Genomic DNA, 21,391 nt, shown 5'->3' with positions numbered 1-21,391 from the left:
CCTAGAGAGTGCAGAAACTGGCAGAAACTGGAAGAAAGGGATGTATCTCACAGGTGCATTTCTCAGGATGCTGTGATCCTTGGTGCCTGGCACAGCAGTGATTGCACTACGCTGCAGCTAAAAGCCATGCCTGCATAGTAGGTTTTATAGGTTTCCAGAATACTGGCCTCTGTTCTGCACATTCAGTTATGAACATTTCCTCTTTAGGAATTAGTTTTTAAGGAAGAGGTCATACATGGGCTACTTTTTCCAGATTTCACTTCAGGATCAATTTCACTTTCTGGCAGTAGTTTTTTGTTCTTGGAAACATGAAGTAATTTTAGAACAGTATTGGGGAGAATAGAGGAAATTAGATGTTTAGGCTCTAGGTCTGGATAGAGTGTCCCTCCTTCTCTCTCTATTTTATATTTTCATGGTTTGTTTTCTGCTCATCAGTGTGCAATTTCCAGCATATCAGTGCCAAATTATCTCTCCCTGGCTGCCACCTCTGTAGCTCTTAATAACTCCAGTTCAGCTGTTCTGTCCTCTGCTTTTCCCGCTCCTTCACATTTTCTTCCTAGTTCCTTTGTAAATTTGATCACACCTATCAAGACAGTAACTCACTCCACAGGCAGAGAGGGTTATTGGGGCACTTGATTTGTGGGCTGGAAGTAATCAGGATTCACAGGCTGGATTAAGGCAACTTTACTTGTAAAGTAGTGAATGAATGTAGTCTAAAATTTATAAAATAGTGTGATTAAAATTTACACAACTGGCTCTTACTACATCTTCTCGATGGAAACTGTTTTTATTATTTTTAAAGAGTGCTGTAAGCATCTTAAAAATGTTGGGACTGCTGGTTGTCTTTATGTGAGTGTGTGAAAACCTCTACCTTAAAAAGTCCCTGCCAGTACTGCTAGTTCATTCACTCATAAAGATGTGATGCATACACAAACACACACACTTGGAGCAGGGGATTTTTCTGTAATAGTATAAGGAAATTCTGCAGATGTCATTATGAGCATGTTCATACTGGCTCTGATTCTTGGCAGCCTTAACCTGTCCATGCTGGTGACCTGGAAAAAACTAAAAGGGGATTTTGTATCATTTACCTGCTTGCAATTTGCTGACTGAGGAAAAAGGGGCATTAGCAGGAAAATTAAAAAAAAAAAAAGACAGAATGCCCCAAAATTCTTCTTTTGTGCTTTTACGAATGCAATTCCTGCCTTGGGGCCTCTTTGAAAAAGACCTGAGTCAATTTCATTTAAGCTGTCAGCTGAGCACACTGGCTTTGTCTAGAAAATGTACTAGAAAATTGGACTGTGGCTGGGTCAATAGCAAGTCACAGGCATCAGTGAAACAATTTTGTTTTGCATAATGGGACAGTTGATTTTTTTCTTTTAAATGATGTGACATTACATGCAATTTAAGAAAGTAGACTAGAAAAAAGAAGAACCTTTTATAGTGGTCTGATTTGGTGCACTGACAAGCACAAATGTGGAATTACGGACACCATACAGAGTTTATAGGAGGCAATCCCTAGTTGTTATTGCAAATGGAGGAGCAAAAACAACTTTGTGCCTAGAGGGGAGGGAATGAAATTTTAAAATCATGAGACAAATATTGAGCATACTTTGCTGGACATCCATTCAACACTGGTCTATGCCTCTTCTATAGAAGAGTTACCAACTCTTAGTTTTGCTCAAGTTCTCTCTGTATGATTTGTACATGCACGATTGCTTTTGGCTAGTAAACGACACATGGCTTCTTGGCATCTCATGGCTTGACTTTTTGTCTAATACCCTTGGGCACCTGGCAGATGACAAATGATAGATTTAGATAAACAATAAAAGCTACGTAGTGCCTTGCATGTGTGTTTATCTTAATTTTGTAACACAGTCCAACTATTATTTATTGTTTATTTAGATGATAACAGCTGGGAATAACATTCACATACAGTAGAACAGCTGACACTCTTGCTCTACTTACTTGGTGGGCATAGTTACTAACAAGTTTGAATTTTCCTAAGCATGTTTGGGACTGCTGAATTAAAGCAGAGTGTTTGGAAACCAAATGGTAAATCAAATTTATTTACTTGACAAATTAATTTAATTTTAGTCAAGGTCATAGGATCATAGGATTATGGAATCATCAAGGTTGGACGAGGCCTTCAAGATCAGCCAGTCCAGCTGTCCACCTGCCACTACCTCTGTAGCCTCTCAACCATCTATATTAAACAGCACCAGATCCAGACTTCTCCTGAACACAAGTGTTGAAATTAGTTTGGAGGGTTGCATTTTTTATTGGTTTTAAGACTGCCATTTGCTTTGCCAAATACCTTCTAGAAACAAGATGTCTAACATGTTTTCTGATCTGAAGGTAATGCTGTTTTTTTCTGTGAACCACTGGGCACATGTATATGCACTATAGCAATGCATTAGAGGAATGGCAATTCTCACTTTGTATATTGAAAATACTCTTTTCCATTGGTCAGTGCATCTGGTATTTACTTTTTATTGCAATTACAGAGACATTGATCGTTTACATATTTGCAGTAGTCATTAGTTTTAAAGAAATACTAGCCATAATCTGTTTACCAAAAAAAGCCTTAGCATGAAAATGTAAATCCAGGTGCAAATGGCTATTAGTTTTAAAGCCCTGCCCTTACTATTAAAAATCTAAATTGATGTTTGTCATGTTTAAATTATAAATGCAGAATTTCTAAAATCCATTGGCATGTTTTCTCCATTTTGTGGCCAAAAATGATTGAAATACCTTTTTCTGCAGCTTGTCATTAGCACAGCAGCATAAGTACACATCTAATGAAATAGATGACAGAGAAATTAAACATTTTCTGTGCAAACAGACTAATAATACAGTCATACCCTGCAGGGAAAAGGTTTTTATTGCATGGGGAAAATCATGTTATACTGCAGTTTGCACGCAGAAACATCTGATAGTAACAGCAAAAAAATGACAGATAGACTCATATTAGTAGGACATTTTTCTTTATGCACCTTCTTGAAAAGTTCTTTTACATTTTTTTTCTTTATTTTTTTCTTTTTTAAGTGGAAGCTATGGCTTGATTACCCTGAATTCTCATTTCTTCTGTCTTGGTTGTATTGGTGGTTATACCAAAATTCCCATGGGGTTTAGCCATAGTACTGCTTTCAAGACCTGTGTGTGAAGAAGAAAGGTGGAGAAGAGAGCTGTAAATCTTCATAAAGATTGTCTTAAAAACAAACAAACAAAAATAAAAACCAAACAAACCCAAAAACCCAAACAAACAAACAAAAACCCCATTACACTGAAAATTTTGCTATTTTGCATATTTTTGTTGGTGCATTAGCTAAGATTAACTAAAAGGAAGTGAAAAAAATGTAATATTCAGACAGATTGTGTCTGGCGAATGTAGATTTCATAGTACATTACACTTGGTACCTTGGGATTTTTCTCTCTGCTTGAAATGTTTCTAAATGAAAATTTGAATTTTAGAGACATATGTTCATGTAGACACTAGTCAGAAGAATTTGCTATTTAACTTCCTTTGCTGAAAAGTCTTTCCAGGTAGTATTCTTTTATTAAACTCAAAATTATCTCCATGATAATTGAGAAGTCTCATGGCAGTCTGGTGAAGGCCCAAGTGACTGGAAAAAGGGAAACATTGTACCCATCCTGAAAAATGGTAAGAAGGAGAGCCCTGGCAACCCCCAACTGGTCATTCTCACCTTGGAAGATCATGAAACAAATTCTCCTAGAAGCTCTGCTAAGGCACATGGAGGTCAGGGACATGGTTTGGGATAGCCAGCACAGCCTCACCAAGGACATTGGTATTATTATCTGGTGTTATTTACTGTCTTCATTATTGACTTGGATGAAGGAATTGAGTGCATTCTCAACAAATTTGCAGATGACACCAAACTGAGGGGTGCAGCTGACGCTCTTGAAAGATGCAATGCTATCCAGTGGTACCTGGACAAGGTCAATAGGTGCCAATGGGGCCTGGCACGACAGTCCAGGAAGTCTTATGAGATTTAACAGGACCAAGTGTAAGGTGGTGAGCCTGCATCAGAGCAACCCTCAGTATCAATACAAGCTGTGGGATGAACAGATCAAAAGCAGTCGTGCTAAGGACTGAAGAAGGACATGTGGGTGCTGGTGAATGAGAGGCTGACGTAAGCCAGCAATGAGTGCTTGCAACCCAAAAAGCTCACCCAGTATGATATTTTACTACTTCATCTGAGTTTTCAGCATGACTTTCTTGGTACATCTGCATAATATAGATGCAGACCAACAAACACTGTATAAAAGTTGTTTCTGTGCTCATACCACTCATTTTCTCAATTTTTCTAATTGTGATTGTGAAATCTGCTAAATCCTGTTCTCTTTTCAAATTTTCTTCTCAAGTAGTTTTTTTTAGTTTCGTCTTCTCATGAAATGTCTTTTGGGGGAGAAAAACCTGGCCATTAAGCAGTTGAGGGAGAAAAGAAGAATTATTAATCAAATCTTTTGTACTGTTTCCAAACAGGGACGAAGAGGCTTAGGTTCAGTCTTTGTTTGGGCATCTGGAAATGGTGGAAGAAGTCGAGACCACTGCTCCTGTGATGGCTACACCAATAGCATCTACACTATCTCCATAAGCAGCACAGCTGAAAGTGGGAAAAAGCCGTGGTATCTGGAAGAATGTGCATCCACACTAGCTACAACATACAGCAGTGGAGAATCCTATGACAGGAAAATAGTATGGGTTTTATTTGTTTTCTCATGTGTATGTCTTTGTATTTTGCACAGTGACTTTGGGGGATGGAAAGAAAGGGAAATCATTTGCACCAATATCTTCCCTCAGTTTTAAATCGATTTTCAATATTTTTTTTTTTTAAATTTTTTTTTAAGTTTGCACACATATTAGCAGTTTACCTAGATACCTGTTTTCTCAGATTTGTTTTGACACAGCATCATTCCTCTTTTACATTCAGTGACTGTCACTTATTACTCATATTGCTTCCTATTCTGGAAATATATTGTAAGGAAAATTCGGCTCAGTACCCATCTTTTCTGTGTTGTTCCTCTTTTTATTCCTTAGCAGCCAGCATTTATTTTCCCTAATGTTCTCTTCTTTGCTTGAAAATGACAAATAGTTTTAATTCTCTTGGATAATCTTTTGATATCATTAGCATTTGTATATCCTATTTGTCTTTGTGAAATGAATGCATTCAGGATATTTTCCAGTATTCAACGTTCTACTCCTTTTAAACTTTTAAACCTTTGTTCTCAGGTTGATAAGGTTTGCTAATATAGTCCTCTCCCCTACTTATTTATTCTAGTGTTTAACTTACAGAAATTTATTACTTCTGGATCAGAAAATTGAAGGATTTGGAGGGTTTTTTTTTTCTTCCTTATGTTTTCTTAAGGACTCATCTAACCTTTCTTTCTGGTCCTTAGCAGATTCTTCTCTTGGTGTCAATAAAGACTTACAAATATTTGCCTCTATGTTTTTTTTTTTAATACTATCTGCCTTGTCTTTCAGGATTCTGGTATGCTGGCCATCCCTTCTTGGATTCTTAGTTATTTTAGATGGTCTAATTTTTGTTTTAAACTTGTTCTGAGATCTTTCTTCATTCCAGTGATTTTTCTGTTATTTACTTGCTGCTCTTCACTGAAGTCTTCTCTCTCTCTTCCTGACGTGTTTCTTGTTATCCCTGATAAATAATAATAAATTTAAAAATTACTGTATCTACGAGGAGTCCTCACTTCTGTGATTAAATTCCCTTCACTGTCCTTTACAAAATATTCACTAATTTCTTCATGTTTAAGTGAGACTAATAAGCTGAGCAGATGTGATTGTGGTCCTCCAGCCTGACCTCTTACTCAGCCAAGTCTGTAGGACGTCCCTGAGTCCTTTGAATCCAGCAGTTGCTGTCAAGTCAACAGCAATTTTTATAAATACAATCAATGTTGCTTTCAAAGTTTTCTGTGACAAAAAAATCACTGAAATTTAGTGTAAGTGCTTTTAATTATTCATTGATACTAAAAAATTCCTCTTGTTTGCTCTCTGGGCCCCTTTAGCTTTGCTTTCTAAACATTTGGTGTCACAGATTTTATTGCTAGTATGAAGTCCACTCCAGCTGTCTGTCTTCTCTCTGCCAATATAGCCCAGACAGTTAATCCCTTTTGATAACAGAAGGTAAGCTTCTTGTATCATTCTATCTTAAGTCATGTTTTCTTATAAACCCTTTTTCATGTTGCAAGCTTCTAAAATCCAAACTAGACACACCAGTCAGGTAGTAGCAGTATTCATTGACAAAAGCACAGGAAAATGGGTGTCTGTGGGTGTCAGGTCAGTTTTCTTCTATTTATTTATATATTGACTCTGACTGAGACTTGTTAGCTTCACTATCATGTAATGTGCCTATCACTGTGTGATGCCCAGTCCATTTTCAGAGCTTCTGCTTCTCCTTTTCAAAGTTGGTGGTTCAAGGAAATATGTAAGGGTAGTTAGGATCTCCTTATTCCACCGTTATCAGCTTGCCTTCAGACCAGACCTCATCAGCATTTTGACATTTTACAAGTTTCTCCAATACTCATCTGAAGGTGCTGGTGTTTTCTTCCATGTCTTTGGTAAAAGCTTTAGGTCATACTATGGCCAAGAACCAAATTGCAGAAGACCTGATTATACGCAGCTATAATTTCTTCTATATGCTATAAGGGTATATATAATTTCTCTGCTTCTAATTTTTTATACATGCTTTTTTTTTTGACCATATAATTATCCCAGTTTAAATCAATGTATTTTGCATCATGTACGTTTTAAATCTCTTAAATTTAAATACTTTTTAAAAAAATGTGCAGTATTACATGATATGTCTTGTCAAATGCTGAGTATATTACTTTCAGCCAAAGTGATGGCTAGAAAAAAATAGTACAGTACTTTGACAAATTTCTTTTCCAACATCTTATGTTATCCACCACTGAGAATACTACTAGCTAATTAATCTATTAGTAATTAGTTTAAATCCTGTATCAACTGTTTTACACTTGATAAATAGGAAGATAATTTATCATCTTTCTATGCTCTGAAAATTTAATTTAGACTTTTTTTTCCAAAAAGAAGCATTCAATGAAATAACTGTTTACTATAAACTATGATCTCTGGACAATTAAAACAGGTTTGGGGATTATTTTGATTCTGATGTATTTGAAAGTAAAACATGCATTATTTTTTAGGGTTCACCATTTAATCTTGTCTTTCCTCATTGCCTCTCTGCATCTTTTATCCTAAAAAGTAATTAATTTCTGTTTCTTTATATCCTTGCTCATGTTTTTAATATCGAGTAAAATACCTCTGTATTTCTCAGTCCTTATTTGTACTTACCTACATTGCTAATTTGAGCTTTGTTCATTCCTTCCTCTGATTTCTTAATAGATGTAATTTTCTTGATGATTGTCATTCATTCTTTTTAATTAACACACACTTTCTGCTTTTACAGAATTACTATTTCAGTAAGAGAACATGGCTAATTTCTGACATTTCACTCCCTTATGTCTTGCACTAGGATCAAAAACACTTGGAGGTGATCTCACCTTTGTTGTTAAAGATTTCTCATGAAACACAAACATGTAATTTTTTAGTTTGCTGAAGTATATTACCCACCATTTCTGGAACTTTACAGTGTGCTAATACAGGCAGGTTAATCTCTTATAGGATTTTTGAAAAGCATACCTTACAAAGGAGATAATAATTATATATATAGAATGCACACAAATTATCCCATAATTAGAAAATTAAGGAAGATAATTCACATAAACAGTATTGAAAAGAATTAAAAATATGTCTCTAAAAATGTTCTTAAGTGGGGTCTCCCTTAGAGATCTCACATTGAATATCAGAGATAAGTAAAAATAATTTTTAATTTAATTCCATGAATTCTATAAGCACTGTTTTTACTAGTCAGATGAATTGGTTTTACTGTTCAGATCAGCAGTTCAGTTCCATATGCCAGTTTTAGTTTAGTGCTACAGTGTGCATCATTTTGCACAGTAAGTGGCAAAAGTCTGAGTAGCCATAAGAATTAACCCAAGTCTATTGACCATTTGTTTGCCAGAATGTAAGTTATACTTGACTGCTCTTGTGCGAAGCAACCTTACAGTTGCAGTTGCAAGAGTCACTGATCCCAAATGCTTGACAATCAGACTATAAAATTCCTACCAAGATTTTTTCCTGCTATTATTTTTTCCTACTATTATCAATTGACTTTTGAAACACACAACTCTTCCATGTTTTACTGTAGGTACTTGGGATTTAAAGCCATGTAAGGCTGTTTGCTCTCCAGATACTTTCAATGATGAAGTGATACAGCATAGTGGAGATAAGTAGCTTCTGTTTGTGTTGTGTGTAAACCAGCTGCCCACATAAGGGATAAGTATGTGATTCTGTTATGCTATAATCCAGTGAGAAATTCCTTGAAATTGTGATGCCAGTTTTTCAAACTGATTATTGAGAAGTCCTTTCAGCATACACACCCTCACATGGAGACAGGAATATTGCTATTACCTGTGTAATCTCTTGCTTACAGTCTGTTTTGAGAGCATTAATGATTGTACTGCTATTTTCATGTCCAAAATTCAGTCCTCCTAAAGTCCTATCAAGTATCATTTAACTTGAAAGGAAGTGTTATTGGAAACAAAAAGTGAACTCAAGACAGAACTGAATATTTCAAATAATAAACTTTTTAAACTGCTTTTAAGTGCTAGAAGAGTCTAGAAACTATATATGTGGTACCATGCATCCTTTTCATTACATCATATCTCACACTTTTGTTTAGACTGATGGTCCTTTTGAGTCAAAGGTTGACTTCATATCTTTTCGCAAGATACTGAGAGCTTGCTTTAATTTTAAAGGGAAAAATAACAATACAGAGTGAATAGCAAGATTATTATTAAATTTAAATTATCCAAATTCTGTTATGCATATAATTTATATGCAGTTGGCAAGTAATGCAGGGTTCAACTCTTATGCCAAAATTTGAAGAGTAACCATGCTTGATCAGATCATAAGATGATTTTGTTTGTTGGAGTGAGACTCCTACATTCAAAATACCACAGCAGTAACCTAGGAAGAAGTGACCTGACATAGGATTTACAACCAACATCAAATGAACTGACTTCTCTTTTTTTTCTCTCTTTCTTTTTTCTTCTTCTTTTTTTTATGTAACACAGCACAGATTTCAATATCATGTGAGATTCTACAGTGCTGTGGTACAGAAATACCTACCCAAGACTTAGGAATAGTGAATAGGCTACAGTTGTATAATGTCACATTTCACAATTCCTTCCTGTTTTTCCTTGCAATTCTTTAGTTGAATATCTTTCTTTTATCTTTTCTTCTCCGTTTTTCTGTCCAGTAAGTGTAGAATGTATTATAAGGTAAATGAGCAAACAGTAAGCAAGTATTAGAAACTCACTTTGTAGACAAAAATTGTTATAAAAATTATTTGATTTCAATATGGAGTAATAGAATCACAAACACTTTTATAACTACACAAAGCACTTTTTTTTCTTTTTTCATTACTACCCACTTTTTATAATTGCTTGTTAAAAATATAGGATGTAACATAATTTTAGAAGCTTTTTTAGTCCTGGAGGGGTTTTCTTGTCATATACAATGACAGCTTAAAATATTTTAAGCTAAGAGTTACAGGTAGACACACCTTCTTGGAAGAGTTCCTTGCTGTTCAGGAAAGTACACCAAGTGCACTTGACTTTCTACTGTACTGAGTTTTATTGCAGTGATAATTAGCCCCTTATGAACCAAGTTTCTACCCTCTGCATATATTAAAAGGCTCAAAGCATGCAAATGTTCCAAAGATGCCGATAGACATATGCCTTTTACATGGACTCTTATGGAAAAGGACTAGAATTACTTTAAGTGTTTTCAAGTGCAGCTGTAAAGTGCTGGCATAGTTACAGGCATAGAAACTCTCGCTGTGGAACAGAGACAAATGGACAATAGGTAAAGACTGTACAATTATAGTTCTTTATAGATATTACCTCTGATACTCAGTGAGTACAGAAGCATTGGCTAATAAAATGCAGTTGTCAAGGTATTTTTTCATAATGTTCTCTTCTTTGCTACTTTGAATGTCATAGGACAATGCTTAAAGACAGCTTCCCCCTCCCAGATCATGGGCCTAGGACAGGTTAAGCACCACATAATACAGTTATCTATATAGTTCTTATCAAACATATTGTACAAATGCGTTTCCTTTGAATTTGTTTTTCAAATGATTTTGTAACACACTAAGATTTTGATATCAGAAAGTTCCTTATAGATATGATTTATAAGCCTGTTAAATTACTTACCTTCTGCAAATAACGTATCTACTTCATGTTCCACCCATTTTGTTGTCTTCTGATAAAATAGCAATTCATCAGCTGATTTTCTTTCTCTTCTTGCTGATAAACTACTCTAAGCAGAACTTAAAACTGAAACAATGAAAGAAAGTCCACCCTGTCTCCTGCCAGTTCTTAAAATACGAAAGCCTGTTCTCCTTCAGAAACTCACTCAGGTTATCAAGATATGCACCAGATAATCACAGGACACAATGTGGCATCTTCTCTTCTGGGTACATACAGATGCATAGGCTGCATAGAACGTAGAATAGATTTTTGTTAAAATCTTTTCTCTTCTTGGGACACATTCACAGAAGTCAATGTGTCTTGAAGAACTGTAGCAGAAGGTAAAAAATTATTCAATCACTTCAGAAAACTCATGTCATGAAATATGAAATATGAAATACAAAGAAATGCAGAGACTTGAGAGAGGGTATGTGAGCTTGTTCTCTGCTAAGAGAAATACCATTTTTTACTTTATTCATTAATTTCCCAGTTGGTAAAACTATGGAAAGATTGATGATTCAGCCTTAATAATAACTGTACAAAATTGGCATCTTCTTCAGAGAGCAAGTTGCTCAGAGCAAGTTGCTTCTATGGAACTGTTACTACGTGTCTAGATTTTTTTCCTTTAATAAATGCCTGTTTTTTCTGAAAACTGCACAAATGCCTGTGGGAGGTATTACAGTGCATTGCAATGATTTTTATAACCTTTCATCAAGGTGTCTGTGCCTAATTTCATGTTGATTAATCTAGGCAAATACCAAAAACTTTGTCATTGTCTTCAATTAAACCTATTTGGATGAACTTATTTAGAAGTTGTTGTAACTCTTGGCCCTAGAAATACTGCATGGACTTTTCTTGGGAAGTTGAATCAACATTTTCACAGATCAACAGCTGTGTTATACTCAATGAAAGATGTTAAATTTTCTCCTTCTCCCCACCCTAACAATCAGAATGACTGCTAATGTACTCTAATGGCAGCTTCATGGTGCTATCAAACACCACATCCTTTTATCGTGATCCCTCGGATCCACCTCAGATCTTGGAGGTAATCTACACCTAAACATCTCAGCTCCTGTCAGTAACTTTCTTTTGAATTAGCTCAAATGGCAGTCACACCTACAAAGCTTTCTCAACACATTTTCGGCTGAAGTATCTGCTAAAAGGAAGACAAGGGTTCAAATTGCTACCACAGTATCCACTTAGAACAAGAGGGACAGTGTTGCCAATTAAAGAGACATCGGGGCTTGTTGTGCTTGATATCTGTAGCAACAGGACAGTAAAATCTGTCTGGAAGGACGCTCTTCCAAAGGATGACAAACAAGGATAGCACAATTCAGTGTGAGTTTCACTGTATTGACAGAGGCTGACCCGTAGGGAAAAACTGCAGTGATAGCACTTTTTTTCCTGCCTGAGCTCCTGGATGATTTGTTGCCCTTCATGCTCTTGTTGCTCTACTTTTATGCAGGGCATAAAGTACCACGATATGAAAGGCATGAGCATGTCTTAATCCCTTTTCACTCTCTTTTTCCTGGCCTTCCTTCTGGTCCTTACCACAGCACTGACCAGTATTTTCCAAATGGGATACCTGCATCTTAAATGTCTCTGGGTGCATGTCATCATCCAGTATTCAGACTTCTTAATTCCACCTGGAAAATGAATTTGCACATATAGGCAATGCAGTGTTAGGGCTGTTCCTGCTGCAGTTTCATCTCTTTGTCACAGCACTTACACAATTTCTGTGCTTAAAGCTTTACCCAACGCTGGTAATTTTCATCATCTAAATGAATAGACAGTCAGTAGGTAATAGGGCAAGAGAGAAGGAAATTACATGAATATTTTATTTATGAGGTTTCAACTTCTAGCCAATGACAGATAAAAGAAATTATTTAACAAGGTGTGCACAAATGAAGAATATTATAGGGGGCAAAAAGTTCTGTTTAGACTTCATTAATCAAGAAACTCAGCCCCTGGTAAGTTTATTCATTTGAGGATCCAACATTATAAATTCTTTCATGTCTTTTTCAATTTTTAGAAGCTTCCATATTGTTTCACTTGCTCCTTACTTGTTTTCAACATTTTCTTGTTGAAATGTTTTCTGTTAGAAATCTTTTAGAAGATTTTCTGTTAGAAATCTTCTGTGTTAACTGGCATATGCTTACATGTTGTGAGAATTTTCATCAGCCTTATACAAACCATGTAATATACTGAATATAGCTAACATCAAGTGTGAAACCTATCCTTCCTGTACACATTTGCTTATGTTCTGCCCAGATGAGATGCAGCTGGTTTTTTAGATCACATTTCATGTATCTTGAGGTTTCGGAGCTAGACAGGCATTTTTACATGCCCTGTGCTTTTTTGTGATTTTTTTGATCATCTGATCCTCTCCTTCTCCCATCTTTGTGCAAATCTGTGTTGGAAATGAAGTACAATACTGGTGAAATAGGACACAATAATTCCATGTTCTTAGATAAAATGTTATGTAAGCAATTTCTCTGCCCCTCAGGCAGATATTTTATATCTTGCAGTGACTGAAATTCTCAGAATAAGTTTTGACATCACAGGTCATGCACCTTCATGGAGGTTTCCCTGCTGTAGACTGCCGAACAATTGTCAAAAAATTGTTTGAAGACAATTGCTGAACAATTGTCTTCAAACAATTGTTCTCCAGTCTGCATGGGTTTTGCCAGAGCTTCTGCTAGGTAGAAGTGACATCCTACCTCTTCTGCATTGCTCCTGCAAAGAACCACTTCTTCAGGAAGACAAGCGCAGAGTAGAATCACTTTGCCTTGAAAGAAGCAAGATTTAGAATAAACACATTTTTGTGCGTGTTTTACATTCTTACAAAAAGCATCTGTCTAAAATTCATTATTGGATAGAAGCATCCTAACGCTAAATAGAAGGCTGTATGTCTAGTTGGTATTGCACATTACAGTTTGTACATCCACTTAGATTACATAAGAAAATACATATGTGCAGCATGTAATTATCTATAAATACTATGTAACAATTTAAAACTGAAAACATCTATTTGGCTGGTGATGGCTGGGCAAAATTTGTGATCACATCACGATTTTCCAATGATTTACTGCTTAATTTAATGTGATTTATTGCATAAGGAGTAAATGAAAGATTAAACAGGGTACTTAGCATGAGCAAAACTGTATTCTCATGTGTCACATACTTCCACTGTGACTTCAGGCAACTTAATCAAACCCTCCATACCTCTATATCGTCTCTAAAATGAGCATATGCAGGCTGTATATAAGATTTAGTTCCTTCCTCTTTGTAAAGCACTTTGAGATTCCTGGAGGGAAAGTCCTCTGTAAATCCAAACAGAAGGACAGAATTGCAGTTGTGCCGTTTGAAACCCCTCTGCATGCTTTTCTGGTTTAAAAGTGTCTTTGTTGATCATGCCATGCGCAGTTTAGAGAATATTGTTTAATTCACAAGTGACTTCAAGTTCAGAACATCTAACATCATGTATCTTCCTTTCATTGCAGTTAAAGAAGAAAATACTCTCCACATACATGTGACTCATTCAAGTAAATGAAACATGCTCTGATTTCTGAAGTTGTGTTCTAATTTCACACATTCAATTTCTTCCAGATTACTACAGACCTGAGGCAGCGTTGCACAGACAGCCATACTGGAACCTCAGCCTCTGCACCTATGGCTGCAGGCATCATTGCCCTGGCACTGGAAGCAAAGTAAGATCTGAGATATATTCTGAAACAAAAATTAAGCATACGGGAAGATATTTCTCGTTCATCCAGTACCTTTATGCAGACTTCACACAGTGCTTTGGAACCTTTCTTGTCACAATATACAGTAACCTTCTAAGGGGAGGAAAGGTCTCCAAGCTTACTTCACATGAAGGAAAGCTGACACTGTGGAGATGCTGACAGAGTACTCAATGTTGAAGTAAGATGAAACAATGTTGAGCATATCTGGTTTTCATTAAATTATGTGTAGCATCCTCTCAGTGTCTTACAGTTCATTCAGAGGGCTGCCTAGGTCTGCTCTACCCTGCAGGGTACTGTAGGCCACCTCCTCTATTCACCAGGCTCCTCTTAGGGATGTTGGTTCTTGAACACTGAAAGAAGTTTTTGGAGGTGTTAGGTTAACCTGAACATAAGTTAATGTAGCATGAAAAATAAAATTGCAATTTCTGCATGCTGACACAAGTCTGTTTTTTAACATGGGTCAAGTTTGTCAGCTCTACAAACCATTAATAGTGTAGCTCCATAGTCCTTGTACCTTTAGCTCAAAAAATTTTCTGTCTTAAAAGCATTTTCTCAATTGCATGATTTTGTTCTTTATGCCTAATATGTATCTCTAATGTGCTTCATGGAGCAGCAGAAATGTGGGTGATCCTCAGGTAAATCTGGATTTTAGAACCTTTTGCATTACTTTGTACTCTGTTGGATAATACCTGCAGGTCTAAGATGAAATGCTTTACCCCAAATCCTACTCAGTCTTTTTAAGTTCTAAGAGATTGATTCTATTGAATTCTGAAGGAAACTAGTTTCCTGTGGGGTCAGCCATTTTCTTTGAACAAAGTAAGATTTGAAGACAGCTTGACCCAATATTTGGCACAGAATACTTTTTGCCATTGAGTTATAAGCATAAGAATTTGTAATTGAAGACCTGACATAATCTTAAGTAGTGCAGCACATGTGGCATTATAAATGTGTTTTCTTAACACAGTTATCAGAGACAAAGGTATTTAGAGAAGTTAATATAGTGTTGTTGTGGGAGGTTTCTAATTTTTAAAACTCCTCTTAATCCCAGTTTTAAAATCCTTAAGTTCATTTCAAACAATCTGCAAATGCAGATAAGACTCTGTGTACATACATTCCAACTTGCTGTCAGTTTTTCTCACTATTTTCACTTAATGAACTGAAATTGGTAATTGATTATTTCTGTTTTGTTGTAGTTGAAAGTTTCAGAAAAGTTATATCTTAAAAGATCTGCAACAAAGCAGGTTGTGACATCTTAAAACACATTGAGAAGCTTACCCGTTTTTCTCTGTGACCTTCAGTGACTCTACCAGTGGGAAATCCATATTAGTGCATATGGACTAGCATTTTTTTTCAAAACTAATAGTAGCTGTAATAGACATAAAGACAAGATTGTGGTAAAGCTTTATATGTGGTGATGGAGATAAAATGTGCCAGTGACTAAATATCCTAGTAACTCTTTTCTATTTGTAGTGCTCCATTCCATGGTACTAAAAAGGGTTTCAGAGTGAAAATGTGTTGACTTTGCCTTCTTTTAGATTCTGTTCCATTCCAGTTAATGGAAGGTTCTGCTTCTAGATCTTAGCCTTTATATTTGAGTAGATCCAAAGGAATTATATTAATAATACCATAAATATGGTTTTTATTCATTTGTATTTCATTCACTAACTTTTCTCTCTTATGTGTACTTTAAATCTGCCACTGCTGCTAACCACAGCCAGTAAATAAAACAGAAGAAAAAAAAAAAAAAGAAGTTAAAAAGCAAAGAGAAGCTAGGGACAAAACTAGTTCCCATGCTATTGCTTCCCATACTGGTTTTCTTCACCAGTTTGGAGAAATTTTTGTTCTTGTGACATTATAGATTGTGAAGTACAGTTCCTGGATTTCTTATTTATGTGATTTGAAATTCAGGTTGTATTTTTCACCTGTGATGCCTCTCAATTTAGATGACCCTAAGTAAATGTTAGGAAGTTTTGAAACCATTGAAGTATTTTCTACAACACTTTTAAAATGGGATATAAAGGACACATGATATTGTGTCTTAGTTAACTGTAACTGTCTTAGCTTACTGTAACTATCTTGTTTCAAACAGAGTTTGCATTTTTGTAAATTCTTCATTAGATTCCTTATTAGTACCTCTACTAATGGCAGTGTTTATGTGAAAACTTTTTCAAAAGACAGGTTGGAAAAGGGTTTTGCAAGGTTAGCTACATTCTTTGTACAGCGAGCTGCTTAAAAATTAGTCCTGAACACTTCTTGACTTTGTAATAATGCACTTTGTGCTGGAAAACACAGCAGTTTATACCATGGAAAGGTTTTGAGTCTATGAAAGTCAGTTTTGCCCAGTAGGCAAATTCTATTCCTGGAAGACATCATGAGTTGAGCAGAGCACTAATATGGCCTGGGTGTGAGCTAGAATGGCCAAGAGGTTGCTTTAACTCACATACAAAGGTACGTTAAACCAAACAAAGACAAAGCAAGACTTATGTCTTGCTCACACTTTCTTTCTTTGACAAGCCCCATATGGTAGGATTGGCAAATAGCTGATGGAGGATCTCTTACCTGCCTACTGACTTGAACCCTCCACTTAGCCATTTCTTCCAACAGCAATCTGCTTCTGAAATCCGGGTAACAAATTGTTTGAGGATGTTGTTATGCATAATGTGAACACATTTTTATTATTTTTATCTAGTATTTGCATATCAAAGTGGCATGTTTTTCCTCAGGAATCAAAGAATTGTAACTAAGTTTCTGACTGCTTGTTTGGAATCCCTGAGGTTGCAGTGCATGATTGTAAATAGACAACAACTATCACACAGACATCTCTTAATTTTCGAGTTCTGCAGTTTTCTTATGGTATTTCAGGAGTAAATTGCTTTTCAGTTGTAGCCAGTTGATGTTTCCTAGTATATCTAGTTCCTTGATAAGATCCTATGAATAAATGCTTGCTTGTGTGTTGCGCTTAGTCATTACATGATGTCAAATTTTTCTAGTTGTAAATGAGAAAATAAGTATAATCAATTTAGTGCACAGAGACAGCAATTTTCTTACTAAAAAAACTATTTTCATTGCATAGTACCATCTCCTGTTGGTAGCAGAGATACCTTTCTCATTGATAAAAAGGTTGGATTTGGGATTTGGGGAAATCAGAGTCAGGAGACACAATGGCCCTGTATTTGTTCCAGAGACCATTGTGCCATGTTCCTTTGAAGAAGCCAAATTTAAATAAAAACCCTTATGTTGCTGACAGAAGAATGTATTATACATCCCCAACTGAACTGTGTGTTCCTGTCTGTAAGCCAATGCATATTTTCCACCATGTGGTGTATAAATGAGTTTCTTTAGTAAGAAGCAGCAACTGAAATGGAAGTATTAGTCTGCTACCTTTCTACTTTGTGGTATACTCAGCAATATAGCCATGGGGAGAGTCTGTCTTCTTCCATGATTCTCTTCACTTGAGTGATATGGTATCTTAGAATTACTTCATTTGGAAGGGACCTTAAGGATCATCTTGTTCCAACCCCCTCCCATCAGCAGAAACTCTTTGCACAAGATGTGGTTGCTCAGAGCCCCATCCAGCCTGGCCTTGGAATAATTCCAAGGGGAGGGCACCCTCCACTTCTCTAGGTACCCTGTGCCAGTGCTTTACCACCCTGCCAGCAAAGATGTAATCTAAACCCACTCTCTGAAAGAAAGTATCTTCTCTTCAAAGGTGAGGTGCCTCATGGCTCCAGTCATTTCCTCGGCCCTCCTCTGAACTTGCTCTAACAGGTCAATGTCATTCCTGCATTTGCTTTTTTTTTTACATGAACCAAGTCTAGAACAAGCTAGTGCTGGGAAGAACTAAAGAATTTTAGTGAATTCACATACTAGTGACAGAGAAGTGACAATGTACCATATTCCTCTAGAAGACAGTAGCACCAAGTGCAATCACTGAGAAAAAAGGAAAATGGAGTCAAGTTGTAAGGGGTCAACAGTGTCAGAGTTAGATACTTTGGATTTCTGGCAACACATATTTGCATACTTCAGATTGATTTTCTTACAGAAAGGAGAAAAGCAGTGCACTGTCTAGCAAGGTACAACTTTGGATACAGAGAACATATTTCTTTGTTATCAAAGTTATGGGAGCTTTGTCATAAATATAGTCAGAGGTTAAAAGTGATGAGACAGCTGAGGTAAATTGAGGAAGTGCTGTCAAGTCATTTTTTGAGTAGTTTGCTCTTAATATTGAAGTATTTGAAAAACATAGCCATTAACAAATGCTTACTTTAGATCTTGAGGTTTAACCACCTATGCCACTTATGGAATTTCAGTTATTATATTGACATTGATTTGGGTGTATTTTAGTTCCTGTTTCTGTCTTCAGTTACATATAAATTTGCCAAAGAATAACCATTCAGGCTGAAATTTTCCATTTAACTTGAATTTTAAAGGTTTTAAGAAAATTCCATTCAGACATTTCTTAAACAAGATTGAAAACAAGTAATGTTTGATTGTGATGATTTTTAACTTGTTCATTGAGTTTTTCTGTGTCTGTGCTTTGGAGCAACAGCTAGAAATAAAACTAGTGGATAGCTGTTGTTGTGGTGCCAGGACAATGTGTTTAATTTGCATAAGCTTTTCAGAAATCTCAGTTGGCATTTTCTCAGTTGACACTTTTAAGTCCTATCCCCTGTAGTTTCTTGGTTCTCCAAGTGTTTTCCAGCATCAGCTTTTAGAGTCTAGATTCTGAAGTTACACTTGAGGCACTTCTGGCAGTTCACCTTGAGAGCAGGGATCCCAGCTGCTTTTTCCTGTCACTTCCTTGTGGGAGTAAAAGGAGGAAGGTGGAAGAAGAGCAGTTTGACTGAATTGCAGTGTCTCTATAGTCAAAATCTTTTGAAAGTGAAAGACAGGTCAAGTCAATAACCTCTGTACCATAGCTAATGCTAGCAATAACTTGTTAACCTAAGACAATGCTAGCCTTCTCCATCTTCACAGTCAAGCTGATTCTAAGAGTGGCAATTAACCCAAGGTTTTGTTGCTGTTCTTTCCATGTTGTTTTTAATCAGACGGTGAGACTGTCTTTTGGACAGTCTCATTTTATTGTGCCTTTGGAGATGACATAATAAAATATGTAATTCAGATGCCTTTCTCTCAGGGGTTTTCTCCTCCCAATTTCATCATTATCAGCCTGCAAATCAGGCCATTGTTTGTTAGATTTTTGGCACTTAGGATTTTTTTTCTCTATGTGCACTGCAGATTTGACACAGGTACATTAGAACACCGTTGCTGGTGGATGTACAGCTGCCTTTACATAGCTGCCACTGTTCATCTAAAGGAATACATCATGCCCTATCACAACATGTCTGGATTTTATCCTAATAGCCAATATAAAGATAATGCAAAAAACGGATTTTTTTCCCTTCCCTTTACAATAAGAGTAGTAAAACATTGAAACACATTGCCACAGTGGTGATGGATGCCCCATGCCTGGAAACATTCAAGGTCAGTTCAGTCAGTTCTGAGCAACATGGTCTAGTTGAACATGTCCCTGCTGATTGCTGAGTACTTGGGCTAAATGATTTTTAAAGGTCCCTTCCAGCCCAAACCATTGTGTGATTCTGTGGCTGTGGATTCTATGGCAAAGCCTTTCAATGCTGCCTCATGAGGAGAGCAGGATGCATTGCAGAAACTGTGGAGATGCGGCATGGATATAAACTGAATGTTGCAAAGTAGAGCTACAAATTGACTAAAATGATGTTGTACAGGACATGTAGAAGGATATCCTATCCTACAAACCCTTAATGTGCCTTACTTTTGCCATGACTTTTTAATCTTTATTTCAGTGATTTTTAGCAGCCCAACTGGATAAACAATTACTGTCATTCTAGTCCAGCAGCCTAGGGTGAGAAACTGCACCATAAGAAAAAAAGGTACCTATAGGCATAGTACTGTTTTTAAAAAATGCTCAGGGAGAGAAGGCATCTGCTCTCATTAAATACAACAGAATATTTAATATATGTTAAGAATCTGGTTTAAGAACCAAGGTTTGCCTGGTTTTCAATGACTGCATAGTCCTGGGCAGTGCAGGCAGCCAATTCTGGGTCTTATAAATTCCATTCTGGTCTGTTTTCAGCTGAGGGGAATCATGGCAGCGTGTGCAATAGGGACAGATAATGATGCTCTGAGAATGCTACTTAGTGCCTGGTGTTCTGTGCCACAATACTTTTTTCCTCTTCATTGTCTAGTGGCTCAGTTTATCATTCCCTCTACTACACTGCATTTTTAAAGAGAATACTATTCATCTTCTTGCAGGTAATAGAAAAACTGGAAGGAGAAAGAAAAGATAGCCAAACCTTTAGTTCTCAGAAAAGACATTCTCCCTGTTGGAGATATAGAGGAAACAGGAAAACTGCAATCCCTGAAGATTTGCCCTAGTCCTAGAAGATAAATGTGTATTAATGTCACAGTGAGCATAGAAATGGCATCTTTTTCACCTTTCAGGTGAACAGGTTATTAGGAATCCCTTAAAGGAATACTTATCTGTGTAATCAGGCCCTTACTTTGCAACTCACCAACCATCCAGCTGTTTGGAATTCTTGCAAAATACTGACAGACTCTCAGTGAATTCCAAGACTGGGGTAGTAGATAAATTATTAACAACAGAGGAACCTGGAATAGCTTCAATAGGAACTGGAAGTCTAGAGGAATTTCCAGTTTAAGCTAGCAGTTAGAGAGATTTAGTAAAGATTTTCAGCAAGCCAAAAGTTTGATTTCTTCTCCCTTGCACTCATTAGGATACAGTAGTTGATGGTCATAAAAATTCCCTCTCTATGAAATGTACTCATTCACCTTGCCTTAAGTTTCATACAGCAGAATATTATCATATATTGTTACAGTCTGCTTATGGCAAACCTCCCAGTGGTATAAATAATATCATACAGTTTTTCTGTAAAATTGGAACATGTATTTTGAATGGAGCAAAGGAAATTAGAGAAGATAAGGAAAGTTGTATAGCTTTAGATATTTTTCAGCTTACATGACCTTGTATCCCTACCTCCCGGTAGAATGTCTGATCTGTGACTTTGTTTTTCCCCTATTTCATAGTCCGTTTCTGACCTGGAGAGATGTACAGCACATCATTGTCAGGACTTCACGTGCAGGACATCTGAATGCTAATGACTGGAAAACCAATGCAGCTGGTTATAAGGGTGAGAGCTTTCTTTCTTCTTTGCTATCACGAGCAATCTGTTTGATAATTTTGTTCTATACTATGCTGTGCATAGTTTCGA

General features: G+C 36.5%; 1 protein-coding gene across 2 annotated transcripts in view; it reads left to right on the top strand.

The window, feature by feature from the left end:
- The window catches only part of PCSK5 (proprotein convertase subtilisin/kexin type 5), a 224,567-nt gene that overhangs the window by 104,704 nt on the left and 98,472 nt on the right, over window positions 1-21,391 (top strand). For both annotated transcript variants that reach the window (XM_030237104.2, XM_030237103.2), the window contains exons 8-10: window positions 4,508-4,720; window positions 13,984-14,084; window positions 21,207-21,310. In XM_030237104.2, coding sequence (XP_030092964.2) covers window positions 4,508-4,720; window positions 13,984-14,084; window positions 21,207-21,310 — 418 coding nt within the window. The remainder of the gene's footprint in view (window positions 1-4,507; window positions 4,721-13,983; window positions 14,085-21,206; window positions 21,311-21,391) is intronic.

The sequence above is a fragment of the Serinus canaria genome, chromosome Z (genome assembly GCF_022539315.1).
Source record: "Serinus canaria isolate serCan28SL12 chromosome Z, serCan2020, whole genome shotgun sequence".
In the NCBI taxonomy this organism is placed as follows: Eukaryota; Metazoa; Chordata; class Aves; order Passeriformes; family Fringillidae; genus Serinus; species Serinus canaria.
The sequence above is the reverse complement of the archived record's forward strand: the minus strand, read 5'-3'. Positions and strand labels throughout refer to the sequence as shown.